The sequence below is a fragment of the Oncorhynchus clarkii genome, chromosome 11, assembly GCF_045791955.1.
Source record: "Oncorhynchus clarkii lewisi isolate Uvic-CL-2024 chromosome 11, UVic_Ocla_1.0, whole genome shotgun sequence".
NCBI lineage: Eukaryota > Metazoa > Chordata > Actinopteri > Salmoniformes > Salmonidae > Oncorhynchus > Oncorhynchus clarkii.
In genome coordinates this window covers 34,357,203-34,379,003 of record NC_092157.1, presented here as the reverse complement: position 1 = coordinate 34,379,003, position 21,801 = coordinate 34,357,203, and the positions used below count along the sequence as shown (strand labels likewise).

Here is a 21,801-nt window from a genome sequence, read left to right as displayed (position 1 = left end):
TGTCCTCTCTACATCCAGCATACAGCCCCATGCCCTCGCCAGGCCAATGAGTATCCTGCAGCATCAGCCCCATGCAGAAGCCTTCTGGAGGCCAGATGTGGGTTATTATGGGGTTTCCTGTAGCACTAGACTCCGGTACTCCTAGCTGTCAGCAGAGAAACTAAATCTCCACTTTACTTTGGATGGAGAGAGGGGCTCTGGGTGTGTGAAGGAAAAATTGATTACTTGTGTTAACAAACCTTTATTGCTCTGGCTCCCGGCCAAATGACTGGCTGGTTGCACAGGAGAATGAAGACATCATTTTCACGTCCAAAGGCTCCCCGAAGTCCACACTAAATCAAAACAGCATAGAGATGAACGTGAGGCCTGCACTCCGGGGGTAGCTAGTACAGTACAGTGCCATGAGTTCCATGTGAGCTTCCACCTGATTCTTCAAAAATACTTTGAAGCAGCCTGTTATGTCGTAGGGAGTTTTGCTAAACTGGAACACACTAAGACTACATGTCTTTTTATAATCAAAAAAGGTGAAACTGATCTCCCTGTAGAGTCTATGGTAACAGGAAAGACACACGTCGCAACTCATTTTGGCTACCCTGGGTGCCTCAATCAATGTTTGAAACTTAAGGAGCCTTCCCTGCCATTGGTCTCCCTGATTTTTATCTAACAGATCTCTATGTTGTTCTACGCGGTCTGGAATGGTTCTCAGTCTGGTTCTATATGGTCCTGTGTGGTTCTAAGGGGTTCTGTGTGGCGCTGTTTGGTTCTATCTATGTGGTTTTATGTGGCCCTGTGTAGTTTTATGTGGTTCTGTGAGGCCCCGTGTGGTTCAGTGTGGTTCTGTGTAGCCCTGTGTAGTTCTGTATGGTTGTGACCGTGTCCCTCTCTCTCAGGCACTGCTCTGGTGGTCCAGTGGGATCATGTCCACCTGCAAGACAACTACAACTTGGGTAGCTTCACCTTCCAGGCCACACTGCACAGCGACGGCAGGATTGTCTTCGCCTACAAAGAGGTCAGTCTCTCTCTCTCTGTTCCTCTCTAGGCTTTATTTACCACTCACTTTCTCTATTTGCTGCTCCTCTCCCTCTATCCATCTCTTTCTGACTCTCAGTGCTCATCTCTCCGTGTATCTCCCATAGGTGTGTAGGAGTGACATGGCGTCACACCTATCTCGTGAGAAGCAGGGAATTCTTCACACTCACCCTGCTCTCTCTCTCTTCTCTCTCTCTCCGTCTCTTTCTTGGTCTCTCTATCTCTGTCTCTCCTTCCTCACCCTCACTTTCTCTTGGTGACAGAGCACTTATTTAATTCTCTCCTTGATTGAATTGATGAATTAAGCACCGTGCTCATCAACCTCTGTTTTCACTCAGGGCACGATGTGTCGCTACCGTGACTGACAATTTAATGGTCGTCGTTATTGACGCTCCCTCTGAAAATATTACTTCCTCTCCCCATTCTGCTTCCATATGTTTAATATGGTTAATAACAGTCTAACTCGTGTCGCAAGTTTTGGATCACTGTAACATCGCTGCATGCGAGAGAGATTATGTTTACTAGATACTGTGGCGGTGCCGATTAAAATGTCAAACTGGGAAGAGGGAGAAAAAGGAACTGAGTGAAAGGGAGTTGGAATCAAGAGTGACTTCTCTGTCAGATAAATGTCTAAATGTGTTAGGCCGCAATTACGGAATCCATTAAATCCAATTATTACATATGTTATACATCTATCATAATCGCAAGCCCCATAAAATGTATCTTTCAAAAGAGGTATTTAAAAAAAAATCTATCAGGGAGTACTTCTATTTAACTCCACTCTTACACTCCACTTCTCCATGTAAAGACAACCCTCACTGTGGCTTTTACTTCCCTTATTTATTTCACCTACTTTCACCACACTATAAATGTCTCTCTCCTAGGATCTCAACATTCTCAAATTTGAGCCCGCCAGACTTATTTTGCAGACTTATTCATTTGCGCCTCCATTTTGATGGATTTCCTGGGAGATTAGTCCATTTTAACAAGCTCTTTGTTCCTTCCAGTACATTAAGTCCCATTGTTTGTAGGATGCTTCACAAATGGCAACCTACTCCCTATATAGTGCACTACTTTTGACCAGAGCCTGTAGGGTGTAGGGAATAGTGCCATCTGGGACACATTTCCCACAACCCTCCATCAGCATCAGGAACTGTCAGGCCTCTGTCTGGTTAAGGTCTGTTTAGGTCCTACTCCCAGCAGCCTCAGTCAGATAGACAGGTCTGGTGGCTGGTGATGGATGTCCGTCTCCCTCCTCTCTCTCTTCCAGATTCCAATGGAGGTGGCCCAGATCAGCTCCGTCAATCACCCGGTGAAAGTGGGCCTCTCCGATGCCTTTGTGGTGGTCCACAGGATCCAGCAGATACCCAGTGAGTCACCATGCTGCAGAGAGTGCACTGCGTCACTGCACACAGAGACGGACGGACGGACGCACGCACACACGTGAACACACACACACACACACACATAAACACACACACACCAAGACTCACTGCGTCACAACACACCAGTAGTGGTTGGTGTCACTTTGGATTGGAGGGCAGGGTCATTGTATTGACTGGAATGGAAGGAATGGAACAGTACCAAACACATTAATTCCATTCCAGCGATTACTTTGAGCCGTCCTCCCCTCTCCATCCTCTCATACACCATCACAAGCAAGTTAAACTTTTGGTGTTTTTCTCTTCTCAATGCTTCTCCCTTTTGGGGTTTAGTTCAAGCTTTCGCAGCGGCCTCTCCAACAACATTTTCACCTCACAGAAACGGTATGAGTATGGGCACAGGTCCAGATTTGACTCTTTGCATGAGGTTCCTTCCAATTCAGGCCAATTAAAGTTAATACAACTTAGAGCAAAGACGAGAAACTCTGAGTATTTTCAACCACAGCTAGACACCCTCAGGAGCTTTAATTTCAAGTCTGCCAAAATAATGAGTAGTCAAAAACGATGTATTCATTAGTTTAATTGCGTGTATTGATGATACGTTCATAGGACTTGGCATTTGAAGAATCTATTTGTTCCACTTAACGTTTTATAGGTAGTTATTTATCCAATTACATTTTTTTTTTTTAAATCGACTTTGTCTGAAATGATTGAGTTGTGGATAGTAATTACCTCTACTCAAAAATCTTTAAGATTCCCTTTCGGAAAAACCACATGAATTTCACATGTGATCTGATGTGAAATGAATATGATAGCACATGAAAATATGATCTCATGTGAAATAAATTTGAAAACATGGGGATATAAAATGTCAACACGTGTCACCATGAAACTACACGTGACAACATTTGACAACTTTTTCCTCATGTAAAACTTCTAATTAAATGTTCAAATGTAAACGAAAAGGCAATTCCACATGTGAGAGTTTGATTCTCACATGTGAAACATGTAACTTTTTTTTTTAAAGGGAAGAAACGAAATGGTACGACAGGTTTTATAGTACTGTTGGCGGTATGCTGTTCAGCTAAAATAGTGTGAACATCTTTAATTAATAAAAGTGATTATAATTGACATGATCACTTAGTGCTGACTTTTACTTTGAAGTCCAAAGTGTAGTAATACAGGTGGAATCAGTTATTGACACAGACATGGTGGCTCAGCAAGAGATCGGAATGCTATGAACCACGAGGTTGTGAGTTCACATTCAAGGTGAGGACATGTTGAGTAAGAATTACTGTATGAATAAACATACACAATGTAATCCTTTATGTAAAATATTTAGATTTAAAACACTGCGACTGTGTGACAACTTTTTTGTTTGCTGGGCAACACCTGTGAAAACTCGTGAAAAACATCCACACAACTTAATGGGAAATATCATCATGTGAAGTGTTTCAAAACCAGACGGTTTCACATAATTTCACATGTGAAATAAAATATTACATGTGCAAAACGTGGACATTTCTCTTGGGAAATCATGTGGTTTTTCACAAGGGTCACCCTATTCCCTATATAGCCTACTACTTTCTACCAGAGCCATATGGGCACTACATAGGGAATAGGGTGCCGTTTGGAACATAGCCTCTGTGTTCGGGAAGAAAGGGTTTCGGTGTTGTTATAAGGGGGAATTCAAACCTGCTGCTCAGCTGCGCTGTGAGTGTTGATCTTCCGTGGTTGTTGATTCTCTCTACTTCTCTGAAGACTGTGGGAATAGGGTGCTCTTGTTACAGTAGCTACAGCAGCGCTCCCATAACACTCCTGTAGACAGTATTGAGAGTTCTTAGGCCACCAAAGGACTTATCTACCCTCTTTGATGCAGCCTCTGTTACGCTCAGCTGGTGAAAACAGACACCTCGGGTTGCATCCCAAATTGACACCCTATAACTTATATAGTGCGCTACTGTTGACCAGAGCCCAGTGCACTATGTAGGGAATAGGATGCAGCCCCTCAGCTCTCCTACTGCAGGTAGGGAGGAAGACAAAAGGCCTATCTGGGGCAGGGAATGGAGGAGAGGAATGCAGGGATGAGTGTTAAACATGAAAGATGACACCCAGGGCGGTGTGTGTTCCGAACTCCCTCCGGAAGCCCCACTGTTGTAAACTGAAAGACTGCCTGCTTGAAACAATGTAACATGCTGAGTCAGCTTTCTCACAAACCTTTACTGGGATCACTTCTTTACTTATTTTGGTTTAAGGGACATACTATACAGCCCAAAGAGTTGTACAGTGCCCCCTCGGAAGTAAACTATTAGTTTAAGATCACATTTTCTGTATGAGAGGCCTCTCCTTTGGAAGTGATAATAATATACTGTAATATAATAATAATAACATACTAGTTAGTGAGAAGATGAAGGACCAGGAAATGGCTTAGAAACAAATTATTGGTTGTGAAGACTGTCCTTGTTTGACAGTATCCATGCCTGGGAAAAAAACATGGTTTGACACATTTGTATCATATACCTAGTGAATGGTGGCGAATGTGATAGGTATGGAGAGGAGAGGAGAGAGCAGGTTGACGGTCGGTGGGTGAGCATTTGTTATCTCTGTCTGTCTGTCGAGAAAGGTCAGGATTAGCATCTTGGGGCTTCTGTCGGTCAAAAAGGCTGTGGCGTGTTTACACATGTATTTGTTTGATTTACAACTGCACAAAAAATCTCAACTGAAATTGAGATTTAATACTTTAAAGTATGGCTGGACAAGGTGATTTCAAAACACGAATTCATTTGGTTGGAGGCAATGCTTTGCATTTACTGTGGAATTTTTCTGACCTGTGGTAAGCTGCAGATGCCTACAGGGTAAAAATATCCCTTCAACCTGTTTTGAAAACAAAAAACGGAACATTCTGCTCCATTGTAAAGTGCAAGGGTGCCAATATATTTGACCGCATCTGAAGCTACAGGTTTGTTTACACATTTTACAGTGCAGTGTTGTGAGAAGAATCACAGCTGTACTGAATTTGATTGTTGTAACTGATAGATTCTTAAAGAGATGGACGGGATCTTAAGCACCCAAATTCGTAACATATCATTTGAATTGCAGGAGACATAACATGGGCGTACCATATCATACGAAATGGATGACGTACACAATTGTGCACAGTTTTTGGATTCCCGTTTTGACTCCTGAGTGCTACTTTCAAAACTACTGGCTGAAATTGTACAAAACCTTTCTAGCATCACTTTAAAGGGGAAAAACTGTTAGAATCAGAGGACTCAATGTTTAGGGAGCAAGTGGGTAAAATTGACTGTGATAGATAGTCCCATTAGACAGGTCAGAGTAAAGCCGAGATCTAACCCTTGGTTTAATCATGAGATTCTAGAATCTATTCAAGCGAGGACTAAGGCCTTAAAGAAATTTAAGAATTCCAAGAGCAGCCTGATTTTCTCCTATATAAACATCACAGAAATGAAGCACATATCAGAATGGATGAAGTGAAGAGGGGTTACTTTGCTGATAAATAATTGAGAACCAAAATGACCCTAAAAAGCTTTGGAAATCATTTAAGGAACTAGATTGTAGTAGTACTACCAAAAACAAGCTAAACAGTATTGGACTGAACATCAGGGGGGAGATGATACTGTATATGAAAAAGCAGAGGTTGCCAATGAATTCAACTATTTTTGTACTACTGTTCTGGTTTCAGTTCTGGTTTGTATGGAAATGACCAAGCCAAGAAATATTGTGAGTTATGGGTTCAGCCAAACTTATTTTTTATTTTGCAAAGGTAGAAACAACAAAAATAGTCAGTATGCTAACAGAGTTCAAATGCTACAAAGCCACAGGCCTGGATACATAAACATATCGCTCTCTTGAACAAGGCACCTTTCCCAGGGACATGAAACAAGCTAAAGTTATACCTCTGTATAAGAAGGGGATAAAGTCTGACCCTGGGAATTACAGGCCTGTGTCTATCTCCAGTATGACATCAAAGATCAAAATTAAGAATGTCAACAAACAAAGTCTACTGTATGATTTTCAGTCGGGTTTTAGAAAAACATACTCCACTGATTCATGTCTACTTCACTTGACTGACTTCATCAGGAAAGAGATTGATGAGGGAAATCTGTGTGGAATGGTACTGCTTGACCTACAGAAGGCCTTTGATACAGTTAACCACTGTCTCCTAATCTCCAAACTGGAGGCACTGGGGTTAAGCAGTACCCCTCTAAGCTGGGTAAAGTCCTATTAGGGAGTAAGTAGTAGAGGTTAGTGGTTCACTGTCTCAGGCAAAACCAATGAGTTGTGGCATTCCGCAGAGGAGCGTGCTTGGGCCTCTGTTTTCTTGCCATCTTTTCCTTTATGCAGAGGACTCTACACTTCTGGTGACTAATAAAAGTAAAACTATGTTGGAGAGCATACTTAGCACAGAGCTGACTAACATTAGCAAATGGCTTGGATATATTTTTATTTAACTAATCAAGGCAGTTAAGAACAAATTCTTATTTTCAATGACGGCCTAAGAACAGCGTGTTAACTGCCTTGTTCAGGGGCAGAATGACAGATTTGTACCTTGTCAGCTTGGAGATTTGAACACTGCAACTTTTGCGGTTACTAGTCCAACACTCTAACCACTAGGCTTCGCTGCCACCCCGATAATAATAAGCCTGCACTTAGGTAAAACTGAGGCAACATTTTTTTGGCTCCTAACCTAAATTGTGTAGGTTCCTCTGAAATCAGAGTGGAGCTAGGGGGTGAAGTGCTGACTACGAAAACCTCTGTTAGCTACCTGGGTTGCATCCTTGATGGAAGCTTGGGAGTTGTGAGCATGGCCACTGAAGTGCTAGGGAAGGCTAATGCCAGGTCTAAGTTTTTGGCTAGAAAATCCAAGCTGCTTGATAAGGACTCCATGAGAGTGCTAGCCACTGCCCTCATTCAATGCCATTTTGACTACGCTAGGACATTTAAATATACATACTTTTTTTGGGAGGGGAATAACAAATGAGTTCCATGCAGTGGTGGGGATTGGGATATCACAGCAGGAATTCAGCTCAAAGTAGCCAGTAGACTCCTTTCAGAACAGGTGCATCTATCCTGAGATCATGTGACAGATCATGTGACACTTCGATTGCAAACAGGTGGACTTTATTTAACTAATTATGTGACTTCTGAAGGTAATTGGTTGCACCAGATTTTGTTTAGGGGCTTCATAGCAAAGGGGGTGAATACATATGCACACAGGACTTTTTTTTTTCATTTCACTTCACCAATTTTGACTATTTTGTGTATTTCCATTACATGAAATCCAAATACACATCCATTTAAATTACAGGTTGTAATGCAACAAAATAGGAAAAACGGCAAGGTGGATGAGTACTTGTGCAAGGCACTTGCAAGGCCATTTGGGATGCAGACTAAATCTGCAACAGCACAGGGGGATCTGGTTCAGATGGCTACGCTGAGCTGAATTCCTGCTGTGATATCCCAATTCCCACCACTGCATGGAACTCATTTGTTATTCTCTGGCAAAAAAAAGTATTTTTAAATGTAGATTAAATGTAGATTATCTTTAAGGACTGGTTGTTCTTTTTTTCACAGTTAGTATTGATCATGTCTAAAATCTTCACTGCGGTTTCTTGTAGTACTAAGAAAAGTTATGTATTTAGACTAGAGTGATTGCTTGGTGGCTTTAGCCTCCAGGTCTCAGAGCGTAACATAGGTAATCCCAAATGGCACCCTATTCCCATATAGAGTGCTCTATTTTAAGAAGAGCCCAGGCAGCTGGAGGGCTGAGTAATCAGTGTTGAGGGGGAACTCATGCGAGTCAATAAGTGTTTCTGCTGACAATTAACGCATATTTGTCACACTCTTCTTCCTCCTCCTCTGACGAGGAGAAGTAGTAAGGATCGGAGGACCAAAGCGCAGCATGATGTGAATACATTCTTTTAATGTAAAACGAAATAACACAAAGTACACGAAACAAACAAAATTAACATGACCGCTATCAACACAGAGTGCAACATCCATAGACATAGATAATCACCCACAAAATACTCAAGGAATATGGCTGCCTAGATATGGTTCCCAATCAGAGACAACAATAAACAGCTGCCTCTAATTGAGAACCAATCTAGGCAACCATAGACATACAAAACCCCTAGACTGGTACCAACCCCATCAACATACAAAAGCCCTAGACAGGGAAAACACATATAATCACCCATGTCACACCCTGACCTAACCAAAATAATAAAGAAAACAAAGAATACCAAGATCAGGGCATGACAATATTGGTCTGAGCACACACAGCTAGTGCAGCCGGAGAGGATCCCTCTAACCCTCTCCTTAAGCCACGCTCAAGTTGTGAAATGTAATATTCTATGCTGCTAGCTAGCTATCTCCAGGCCATGGCGTTTGGGCCTGGCCTGTGCTGCACTGGCGGTAGCAGGGGGAAGATATGCTTGTACAGACAAGATATTTAGCAGGTCAGGTGCTAGGCTTTTATTTAGCCACCCCCGGGCTGGGCAGCCAGATGCACGGACAGCCAGAATTCCCAGTCACCCTCACGCATTATTCTGATGAGGTTATCAAAACCAGAAGTGCCTCAGTCATTTTAATACCTGTCTGCCTACTGACGTGCACTCTTAAGTCTTATCAGACTGTGTTTTCCTTTGCTAATTCACTGCGGAAGCTGTGGTACAATAGCTGGCCCACAATTTGCTCACCTCATTATTATACAGTCAGAGCTCAGATAGAGGTCCTTGCGTTTTCATCATATCCATTCATTTTATGATATTGCTGAATTTCCATGTCCAATGTCTGTATTTGTATTGTATTTTGGGGTGATTACGTAGATTTCAGGAAACAGATATGGGAGGTAATCTGCTCAAAGCTAGAGATCTTGCCGTGTGGTAGCGAGGATTCTGAATTAATGAGACGGTGAAATGAAAGCTGCATGATTGTTATGTTGATGGCAGGAAATACACTGGCACGGAACTGTAGCTTTTCTATTGGCTGAGTGAGTAGGAAAAGAATAGGGAACTAACCTCACTGTCAGGGTCCTATGTGCTATTCTGTTCCAGACAGTAATTATTATTATCACTGTGCTGTTGGAACAGTATGTGTAATGAAAATCTACCTGCGCATCGATTATTTTCTTCCCCCCGGCAGTTTTGGACTCCATTGTTCCTATAGGCACACAGGCTCTGGCAATAAAGCACTATTCTGAATTTAGATTACCTCATCTCCTCAGTGGTTTTTAACTCATTGCACAAGGTCTCCATGTCACATTTCCATTGATTCTCATCCAACTTGCAAGGGTGAATTAATAAGAAATCATTTCCTGGTCTGGTACTCAGATTTTCATAATAGATCATTGTCATAAAGGAGTCTTCTTAGAAGAAAATGTGCTATCTAGAACCCAAAAGGGTTCTTTGGCTGTCCCCATAAGAGAACCCTTTTGGTATCAAGTAGAAGCCTTTTGGTTCTAGGTAGCACCCTTTTGAGTTCAATGTAGAACCCTTTCCACAGAGGGTTCTACATGGAACCAAAAAGGGTTCTCATATAGGGACAGCTAAAGAACCCTTTTTTTCTAAGAGTGTAGGTGTGTACCAGACCAGTAGCCTATTATCCATTGTATTTTCCATCTGGTGAGATATTGACTGGGCCAGTGCATTATTTTGTCTGTGCTTTTAATTAGATTATGGCCTAATTGATCTTTGTGTTCATAATTGATGTTACACTTCTGCAAAGCTCCTTTTGTTTGATGTATCGGAGCAGCTAAATCTTCATTACCGCTTGATGATGCTCAGGCTGAGACGGCCTGTATTTGCTGTAAATTAAAGCTTCCTCCCTCCCAGGCTATGGGGTGAGGTTTTCCCAATTTGCAGATCTAAGATCAGTTTTCCCTCCCCCAATCCTAATCCTTAACTGTTTGAGGGAAATCCAAGATCAGCGTCTAGGGGCAATATAACCTCTTCCCATCGCCTGGAGGAAAACCGAGCCAGGCCACAGAGTCTAGACAGCCTGCCCACAGAGGAGCATTCCCAGGCAGGCAGACAGTGAGAGACCTCCCCTCTCCTCTGGCCCATCCATGCTATCATTACACACTTTATAAGCCCACTGCCTGGGGCCAGAGGAAGCCAGCCATAGGGAAGGCAAGGAGAGGGGTGGTATTCAGGGTAAAGACAGCTGATACAGTAGCTAGCTAGACTTACTGTACGGTACCTTGCATTGGTCAGATGTTTTTGGTGCCGAAACAAAGCAAGAAACACACACACTGACTGTTTTTCACACATTGTAATAAGGCATAATGTCTCTATAATTCTGTATTCTCACCTATATTAGAACAATGAATATTCCTGGAATGTCTCAAATGGCACCTTATTCCCTATATAATGCATTGCAAATAGTCTGCGTAGCCGTTTGATTAGATGTTCAGGAGTCTGATGGCTTGGGGTAAAAGCTGTTTAGAAGCCTTTTAGACCTAGACTTGGCGCTCCGGTACCGCTTAACGTGCGGTAGCAGAGGGAACAGTCTATGACTAAGGTGGCTGGAGTCTTTGACAATTTTTAGGGCCTTCCTCTGACACCGACTGGTATAGAGGTCCTGGATGTCAGGAAGCTTGGCCCCGGTGATGTACTGGGCCGTAAGCACTACTCGCTGTCCAGGTGTGAAAGGGCAAAGTGGAGTACAATAGAGATTGTGTCATCTGTGGATCTGTTGGGGTGGTATGTAAATTGGAGTGGGTCTAGGGTTTCTGGGATAATGGTGTTGATGTGAGCCATGACCAGCCTTTCAAAGAATTTCATGGCTGCAGACGTGAGTGCTACAGGTCGGTAGTCATTTAGGCAGGTTACCTTAGTGTTCTTGGGCACAAGGACTATGGTGGTCTGCTTGAAACATGTTGGAATTACAGACTCAGACAGGGAGAGGTTGAAAATGTCAGTGAGACACTTGCCAGTTGGTCAGCGCATGCTCGGAGTACACATGCTGGTAATCCATCTGGCCCAGCGGCCTTGTGAATGTTGACCTGTTTAAAGGTCTTACTCACATCGGTAGCAGAGAGTGTGATCACACAGTCGTCCGGAACATCTGATGCTCTCATGCATGTTTTAGTGTTACTTGCCTCGAAGCGAGCATAGGAGTTATTTAGCTCGTCTGGGTGGCTCGTATCACTGAGCAGCTCTTGGCTGTGCTTCCCTTTGTAGTCTGTAATAGTCTGCAAGCCCTGCAACATCCAATGAGCGTCGGAGCCGGTGTAGTACGATTCGATCTTAGTCCTGTTTGATGGTTCGTCGGAGAGCATAGTTGGATTTCTTATAAGCTTCCGGGTCAGGAGTCCCGCTCCTTGAAAGTGTCAGCTCTACCCTTTAGCTCAGTGCGAATGTTGCCTGTAATCCATGGCTTCTGGTTGGGGTATGTACGTACAGTCACTGTGAGGATGACATCATCAATGCACTTATTGATGAATCCAGTGACTGATGTGGTGTACTCCTCAATGCCATCGAAAGAATCCCGGAACATATTCCAGTCTGTGCTAGCAAAACAGTCCTGTAGTTTAGCATCTGCTTCATCTGACCACTGATTATTGACCGAGTCACTGGTGCTTCCTGCTTTAATTTCAGGAGGATAGAATTATGATCAGATTTGGTCTAGAGTTTTTTTCCCCCTCTGGTTGCACATGCTGATAGAAATTAGGTTCAACTGATTTAAGTTTCCCTGCATTAAAAGTCCCTGGCTACTAGGAGCGCCGCCTCTGGATAAGCATTTTCCTGTTTGCTTATGGCGGTATACAGTTCATTGAATAGTGGTTTTAGTGCTGGCATTTTGTGCTGAATAGTGGTTTTAGTGCTGGCATCGGTCTGTGGTGGTATGTAGACAGCTACGTATAATACAGATGAAAACTCTCTAGGTAGATAGTGTGGTCTACAGCTTATCATGAGATACTCTACCTCAGGTGAGCAAAACCTCAAGACTTCCTTAGATATTGTGCACCAGCTGTTGTTTATAAATATGCATAGGCCCCCGTGTCTTACCAGAGGCTGCTGTTCTATCCTGCCGATAGTGTATAACCTGCCAGCTGTATGTTATTAATGTCGTCGTTCAGCCACGACTCGGTGAAACATAAATATTACAGTTTTTAATGTCTCGTTGGTAGAATGTGTTTTTAGTTCGTCCCGTTTATTTTCCCGCGATTGAACGTTAGCTTGCAGTACGGATGTGAAAGGCTGATTAGTCACTCGTCACCTGATCCACACAAGGCACCCCGATCTCTTTTTGCGAAATCTCAGTTTCTTTCTTCAGCAAATGACGGAGATGAGGCCCTGTTCGGGTGTTTGGAGTATATCCTTCCTGTCTGACTCATTGTAGAAAAATGATTTGTGCAATTCAAGGTGGGTAATCGCTGTTCTTATGTCCGGTAGCAGCAACATTATGTACAAAATAAGGTACAAACAATGCGTTTTTTTTTTTTTTTAAATAGCACGGTTGGTTAACCCAAGTGGGCAATCTCCTCCGGCGCAATCTTCCTAGTAAGCACTATAGATCAAAGTGGGACAAAACCCAAATGTTGTCGTGCTCAAAATATATCTTCATAAACAAAAAGGCACAGGGCGAACCCAAAGTGAAAAATATAAAGTACTCAGGAAATAGTAGGAGAGATTCCTCTCAGGAAAACAAGTAACATTTACAATGACCGACAAAGACAAATGGTAGAGGGAGTAAAAATACAGTGATAGAGTGGGGATTGGAACCAGGTGTGTGTAATGATGACGAGGCAAGTCCGGGGTTGATGAGTGAAGGACGTTCGCCAGCAGTAGGTTCGGCAGCAGCTAGAAGGCCGGCAACTCCAAACACCTGAGCTAGACAGGAGGGGGAGCCAAAGCGAAGGCTGGTGTGATGAAATTTAACAAAAAAAAACATACTTTTTGTAGTATTTCATTACTTTAACCTGTTATGGCTGCAATCCCCCTATCGGGATAAGTGTCATCAACACCCGCTGAATAGCATAGCGCAACATACAATAAATATTACTATAAATATTTATATTCATGAAATCACAAGTGCAATATAGGAAAACACAGCTTAGCCTTTTGTTAATCTACCTGTCGTGTCAGATTTTGAAATTATGCTTTACAGGGAAAGCAATCCAAGCGTTTGTGTAAGTCTATCGATCGCACAATAAAACATTAAGTACACTTAGCTTCAGGTAGCTCGGTCACGAAAATCAGAAAAGCAATCAAATGAATCGTTACCTTTGATGATCTTCGGATGTTTTCACTCACGAGACTCCCAGTTACACAACAAATGTTCCGTTTGTTCCATAAAGATGATTTTTATATCCAAAATACCTCAGTTTGTTTGTTGCGTTATGTTCAGAAATCCACAAGAAAGAGCGGTCACGACAACGCAGACAAAAATTCCAAATAGTTTCCATTATGTCCACAGAAACATGTCAAACGTTTTTTAATAATCAATCCTCAGGTTGTTTTTAAAATATATAATCGATAATATATCAACCGCAAATGTCTTTCACAGTAGGAGAGGGGAAAACAATGGCTGTCCAAATTCTGTTGCGCAAGCAAAACTCATGTGACCACTTGACGCGATGTTATCGTTCTGGCTCATTTTTCAAAATAAAAGCCTGAAACTATGTCTGAAGACTGTTGACACCTTGAGGAAGCGATAGGAAAAGGAATCTGGTTCATATCCCTTTAAATCCAGCAAGGGGAGGCTATGGAACATGGAGTTTTCAAAATAGAAACCACTTCCTGTTTAGATTTTCCTCAGGGTTTCGCCTGCAATATCAGTTCTGCTATACTCACAGACAACATTTGGACAGTTTTGGAAACTTTAGAGTGTTTTCTATCCAATACTACTAATAATATGCATATGTTAGCAACTGAGACTGAGGAGCTGGCCGTTTACAATGGTCACCTTTTCATCCAAGCTACTCAATACTGCCCCTGCAGTCATATGAAGTTACCAGAACGTTTCGTAAAAGTTGAAAAAAAGAATCCAAATTGTTTGACATTGGGATTGTTCTCGAATTGTTCAGAGAACTTTAAGAAACAAGTATTTCAACACAACGTTTCCTACAGGTTTCTGCATCTGCAGATGGATAACATCATAAGACAGACAGAATAGAATAGGGGATTTAGTGGTTTTAACATTACATTGGCAGTATCTTAATGCACACAAAAGGATACATGGCTTTCCTCTTAGATCAAAACTAATCCAAGCAGGCAAAATGTGTCCATTTCATATTGGTCATTGATGTAAGTGTGTATACAGTAAGTGCATATGATGAATGGGGGTCGCTAGGAGTCAAACTCATTGTTGTATATGTTCCACAGCCACGGCGCTGTGTATTGAATTGACATTTTCCAGCTCGTTGCTCATGAAAATGTGTGTATTATAGAATGTGTAATATATCGAACAATGTCATGTGGCTTTATAAAATAATTATTCTCACTGATTTACTGTATAAACGTCCCATTGTATTCCAGGAATTTCAGTCACTTAACATTGATTTAGCCACACCAGATAAATTACTAGAATTAAGGTATAAACTAGCAAATCTGTTACATTTATGAGATTACAATGGTAGAGCTACAGTACGCCTTTACATTAATATATAATACTTTGAGCCTTTCTCCCTATGCATAGTGTACTGCAAAACCAAGTGGGCCATTTTACAGTGGGATTGAAAAAGCATTGAGTTATAGGGTCCAGGGAGGGACTGCTGTTCTTCCGCTTACCTTGCCTGGTGTCTCCTTCTGCAGATGACTCTAGTCACTGGCCTGCACCCCAAATAGCACCCTATTCTCTCCATAGTGCACTACTTTTGACCACAGTGGGCCATGGTCAAAAGTAGTGCACTATATAGGGAATAGTGTGCCATTTGGGAAGTTGCCTAGAGGAACTGGGGGCTTTCAACAGGGACTCTGATTGATATCAGCTCTAGTGGGACATTGCTTCCCACCCAATTGCCAAGTGGCAGGCTCTCTGTTGGACACAAACCGAGAGAGGGAAAAATAAATAATAAATAAATGCTGTGGTAGCTCTCTTCCCTTATGGCCTGATTCCGCCTCTCTGTTCTCTTCTTATTTTTCACTCGCTCTCTCACTCCCTTCTTTGGGGACAATTTGTCCTAGTTTCAGCTCTCTGAGGAAGATTTGTGACAGGTGTTTTCTCGCTCTCTCTCTCTTTTTTCTCTCTCTCTCTCTCTCTCTCTCTCTCTCTCTATATATATATATCTCTCTCTCTCTCTCTCTCTCTCTACTTCCTTCCCTCCCTCTCTCCCTCACCACATCCAGATGTTCGTCGGAGAACGATCTATGAGTACCATCGTGTGGAGCTGACAAAGACCAAAATCACCAACTCTACAGCAGTGGAGATGATGCCTCTACCGAGTAAGATGGATTCCTCTCAATAGACATGGCTCACGATATGATATATGATAATGACAACACAAGTAGGCCCCCATGAACTAGTCTAGATTCTAGACCTTGTCATAGGTGAAATAGAGGGGTCTGTTCAATGTCTGCCTAATAGATTTTTCCTCCGACTGTATCCCATCATTTCAGGGACACCTGTGTGTCAAACTCCTCTCTTTTGAGAATGATCTGTTTGCATTAGCAAACTACAACTTTCTAATTATCCACATATGGATTTCTATGTTGGTTTTGACTTGTTCAGCTCTGGGCCCATATGTATCAGGCGTCTCAGAGTTGGTTTTCTAATTTCACGTCAGTTGTTTAGCCTTTTAGATCACAATGCACAAGATAACATGGACAAGGGAGACCTGATCCTGGATCAGCAATTTGGCCCCGGTTTTGTATCATCAAATACAACATTCTAAGTTGAATTTTTACTTGTTAAGAGCTCTGGACCAGTGTTGTGAGTCAGCAGACATGGGTGTGTTGTAACATATGTGTGTTGTAACATATGTGTGTTGTGATGTGTGTGTTGTGTACAACAGGTGTGTTGCAACGTGTGTGTTGTAACGTGTGTGTGTGTGTGTGTGTGTGTGTCGTTTTCCCTCCCTAGCGTGTCTCCAGTTCACCAGCTGTGACAGCTGCATCTCCTCCCAGATCAACTTCAACTGCAGCTGGTGCCACCTCCTTCGCAGGTCAGACACCCCTCTATACCCCTCTTGTCTTTGTCTCCCTCTCAAATGGCGCCCTACTACCTATGTGACGCGCTACTTTTGACCAGGGCCATTTGGGACACGGGCCAACACTAAATCTTTCTGTTTATCTTCCCCTCATTCTCCGTCGCGCGCTCAGTCCCTCTGTCCTCCCTCTCCCTCCTTCCAATGTTGCTATTACCTCTCGTCACTCAGTACCCCTGACATGTTAGCTAGCTACTGAGTGTGAGGTGTATGTATCGCATCTGGCTATCAAATGGAGTCTGACCCTTCCCTTCCAGTGGACTATTCCCTCTGAGCTCAATTAAGGCATCCGGAATGGCAACCTATTCTCTATATAGCGTGCTACTTTCGACAATAATCCCTGGTCATAAATATAGTACACCAGAAAGGGAATCGCGTGCCAGTTGGGACAAAGTCAGTGAGTCCTGGTGATGCTCTGTTGGTTTCTCTTCCTGATGATGTGCAAAGGAAAGGCAGGTTGGATTAGCAGAGAGAGAGAAAAGCATGATATTCCACCCATTATTCTTGTTTTTGCGACCTAGACATCCGCTCTCTCACACCTACTCTGTCCCCCCCCCCCCCCCCCGCCCCCCCCTCTCTCCCTTCTCTTCCCCCTTCCCATCAACCATTTGTCTTTCTCTTTCACACCCTCGCACAAAAAGTTTAATATTGGAGACCGTGTAAAATGTTATTGCAGAAATGGTGTATTTCCTGCCTTGTGTGATGTGAACGATGTAAGTTTGGACAGCATTGTGGGAGTGTTGTGGGGGCGTTGTTTCAGTGTTTGATCCAAGTTACAAGCCATTAGTTATCAAGTGCACTGAACAGTTCTGGGCCTCAGTTCTTGGAAAATGTCTGCGGAGTTAGCGGAAATGATGTGCTCAGTTGGACTACTATTACTCCCCTTCTCATACTGTATGTCTCTACACTTTGGCCACTTCCTATTCCCCACATAGTGCGCTACTTTTGTAAAAAAGGGTGCCATTTGTGAAGAAGGCTTTAAGTGGCTTATGCACCCATTATTGAATGACCCCACAGTTATTTTAAACATATCATTTATCCCTACAAGGGCCTCTGGGAATTTATGAGGTGCCAAAAGGTCAGGGTTTAGCCTTTTCCTCTGTCTCCTCTCTCCATCAAACTATACTACTACTAATAATACAGTCATGTGTGTATACATTTTACTTACTGGTGGCCCTGGGAATCAAACCCATAATCCTGGCACTGTGAGCGAAATGCTCTACCAATTGAGCCATACAGGACCACAATTGCCAATCTACATGTATTCTGTATCCCGCAGAGCTGCGGAGACAATCTACACCTGAATTATAATGGCCAAATTATGCTGCCTTTTAATGAGATAGAAATGGGCGCGTGCTGCATCACACGATTGGGGCTCGCTCCATCCTTTGTATCCCTCAACAAAAAACTTCATACGGAAAGGCAAACGAATGCACAGTTTAAACAAGCCAATTTAAATGCGTTGCAGCATTGTTGGGCCGCGGGTTAATGAAAGAGAGACACCTATGATTTTAGAGAACGGCTGTAATGAACTATATCTCCCTCTCCCTGGCTTTACTCTTTCTTTTTTATCTGCCTTTCTGATTCTCTCCCCTCTCGCTCCCCCACTCTCTGGAACGGTGAATGCTGGGTGTTTTCTCCCCCATTGGGTTTCAGGCTAAATCAGCTTGTTGCTGCCTCTGATGTATGCAAGCTGAGTGCTGGACTGGGTTGGACAATAAAAGGCGTGTTGGAGCTAATACAGCATGCAAGGCATCGCTATGGACCAGCGTCTGGCTGTGGTTGCCCATATTGCTGAGCGCTAATTTGGTGAGAAGAGGCGGTCGGTGCGGGATTTGTTTACAGTAATATCAAAATGACTGCCACCACATCAAAGGTGGAAGAGGCTCCAAAGACGAAGATTGTTGCGTTCTAATAAGTTGTAGCCACACTGTATTTTATTGAATCACATTGCATCGTTTGTGGGAGATAGATTGTGTGCCGTGCCAAGAGTGTAATGATGGTCTCACCATTCCTGCGAATTGAGAAATTATGTGACTAAACTCAACAAAATGAAGAAGAAACTGTATTACGAAGCAAAGATCAATGATATAAAGAATCATGGAAAACATTTTTGGAGGACTTTAAATTAAATTATGGGCAGAAAGACAAATTCAACTCCATCTTTCATTTAATCAGATGGCTTATTCGTCACAAAACCATTTGCTGTTGCCAATTATTTGAATGATTACTTTATTGGCAAACTGGGCAAACTTATGTAGGAAATGCCAATAAACGAACAGTGAGCATAAAAAAAACAAATAATGACAGAAAAGCATTGTGAGTTAGAATTTTGTTTAGTTAGTGTGGGAGAGGTGAAATAAATATTGCTATCGCTTCTGAGGATGGTAGCTGACTTTATAGCCACTCTTATATGTCAAAGCTTTAATCTGAACCTAGAGGAAAGTGTTAGTCCTCAGTCCTGGAGGGAAGCCAAAGTCATTCCGTTAACCAAAGAATGGTAAAGTGGCCTTCACTGGTTCTAACAGCTGACGTATCAGCTTGCTGTTAGTAAACTGTTGGAAAAAATTGTGTTTGACCAAATACACTGCTATTTCTCTGTAAACAAATTATGCTGAACAAAAATATAAACGCAACATGCAACAATTTCAAAGATTTTACTGAGTTACAGTTCATATGAGGAAATCAGTCAATTGAAATAAATGAATAAATTGAGGAGATTAAATTACTTGGTGTTACCTGAGATTGTAAATTGTCATGGTCAAAACACATTGATTCGATAGTTGTAAAGATGGGGAGAGGTCTGTCTGTAATAAAGAGATGCCCTGCGTTTTTGACAACACACTCCACAATGCAAGTCCTTCAGCTTGATCTTATCTTGAATATTGTCCAGTCATATGGTCAAGTGCTGCGAAGAAAGACTTAGTTAAGCTGCAACTGGCCCAAAACAGAGTGAAATCTTAATTTCTATTTTATTTTTGTATTTCCTTTTTATATTTTTGGGGCTCCATCCACCACTCCACCTCTTCGGAGGATAAAAATACACTTTGTTTTTCAGCATTTTATTTTATTGATATACTGTAGCTGACGTTCTGAAAGAGCTGCAAAATCTGGACTCCTACAAATCAGCTGGGCTAGACAATCTGGACCCTCTTTTTCTTAAATTATTTGCCACAATTGTTGCAACCCCTATTACTAGCCTGTTCAACCTCTCTTTCATGTCGTCTGAGATCCCTAAAGATTGGAAAGCTGCCGTGGTCATCCCCCTCTTCAAAGGGGGAGACACTCTAGACCCAGATCCACCTCTATGCAGACGACCACATTCTGTATACTTCTGGCCCTTCTTTGGACACTGTGTTAACAAACCTCCAGACGAGCTTCAATGCCATACAACACTCTTTCGGTGGCCTCCAACTGCTCTTAAATGCAGGTAAAACTAAATGCATGCTCTTCAACCGATCGCTGCCCGCTCCCCTGTCTAGCACTACTCTGGACGCTTCTGACTTAGAATATGTGGACAACTACAAATACCTAGGTGGCTGTTTAGACTGTAAACTATCCTTCCAGACTTACATTAAGCATCACCAATCCAAAATTTGATCTAGAATCGGCTTCTAGAAAGTAAAGCATCCTTCCCTCATTCTGCCAAACATACCCTCATAAATCTGACTATCCTACCGATCCTTGACTTCAGCAATGTAATTTACAAAATAGCCTCCAACACTCTACTCAGCAAATTGGATGTATTCTATCACAGTGCGATCCTTTTTGTCACCAAAGCCCCATATATTACCCACCACTGCGACCTGTATGCTCTCGTTGGCTGGCCCTCGCTTCATTTTTTGTCGCCAAACCCACTAGCTCTATCATCTATCATCTATAAGTCTTTACTATGCCTTACCTCAGCTCACTGGTCACCCTAGCAGCACCCACCCGTAGCAAGCGCTCCAGCAGGTACAGTGGGGCAAAAAAGTATTTAGTCAGCCACCAATTGTGCAAGTTCTCCCACTAAAAAAGATGAGAGGCCTGTAATTTTCATCATAGGTTTTTCTGCAAAGGGACCAGGACGACTAATCCGTGTAAAGGAAAGAATGAATGGGGCCATGTATCGTGAGATTTTGAGTGAAAATCTCCTTCCATCAGCAAGGGCATTGAAGATGAAACGTGGCTGGGTCTTTCAGCATGACAATGATCCCAAACACACCGCCCGGGCAACGAAGGAGTGGCTTCGTAAGAAGCATTTCAAGGTCCTGAAGTGGCCTAGCCAGTCTCCAGATCTCAACCCCATAGAAAATCTTTGGAGGGAGTTGAAAGTCTGTGTTGCCCAGCAACAGCCCCAAAACATCACTGCTCTAGAGGAGATCTGCATGGAGGAATGGGCCAAAATATCAGCAACAGTGTGTGAAAACCTTGTGAAGACTTACAGAAAACGTTTGACCTCTGTCATTGCCAACAAAGGGTATATAACAAAGTATTGAGATAAACTTTTGTTATTGACCAAATACTTATTTTCCACCATAATTTGCAAATAAATTCATTAAAAATCCTACAATGTGATTTTCTGGATTTTTTTTCTCTCATTTTGTCTGTCATATTTGAAGTGTACCTATGATGAAAATTACAGGCCTCTCTCATCTTTTTAAGTGGGAGAACTTGCACAATTGGTGGCTGACTAAATACTTTTTTGCCCCACTGTATATTTCACAGGTCATCCCCAAAGCCAACTCCTTCTTTGGCCGCCTTTCCTTCCTGCTGCCAATTGCTGGAATGAATTGCAAAATCACTGAAGCTGGAGTCATATCTCCCTCACTAACTTTTAGCATCAGCTGTCAGAGCAGCTATCCGATCATTGCACCTGTACACAGCCCATCTGTAAATTGCCCAACCAACTACCTCCTCTCCATTTTGTTATTTATTTTTTTGCTCCTTTGCACCCCAGTATCTCTACTTGCACATTCATCTTCTGCACATCTACCATTCCAGTGTTTAATTGCTAAATTGTAATTATTCGCCACTATGGCCTATTTATTGCCTTACCTCCCTAATCTTACTGCATTTGCACACACTGTATATAGACTTTTCTATTGTGTTATTGACTGTACGTTTGTTTATCCTATGTGTAACTCTGTTGTTTGTGTTGCACTGCATTGCTTTATCTTGGCCAGGTCGCAGTTGTAAATGAGAACTTGTTCTCAACTGGCCTACCTGGTTAAATAT

The 21,801-nt window shown here is 42.5% G+C and overlaps 1 protein-coding gene across 1 annotated transcript in view; it reads left to right on the top strand.

The window, feature by feature from the left end:
• The window catches only part of LOC139420457 (plexin domain-containing protein 2-like), a 170,560-nt gene that overhangs the window by 116,363 nt on the left and 32,396 nt on the right, over nucleotides 1-21,801 (top strand). The window contains exons 6-9 of the mRNA XM_071170623.1: nucleotides 891-1,009; nucleotides 2,300-2,399; nucleotides 15,728-15,823; nucleotides 16,461-16,542. Of these exons, the coding sequence (XP_071026724.1) occupies nucleotides 891-1,009; nucleotides 2,300-2,399; nucleotides 15,728-15,823; nucleotides 16,461-16,542 (397 nt within the window). The remainder of the gene's footprint in view (nucleotides 1-890; nucleotides 1,010-2,299; nucleotides 2,400-15,727; nucleotides 15,824-16,460; nucleotides 16,543-21,801) is intronic.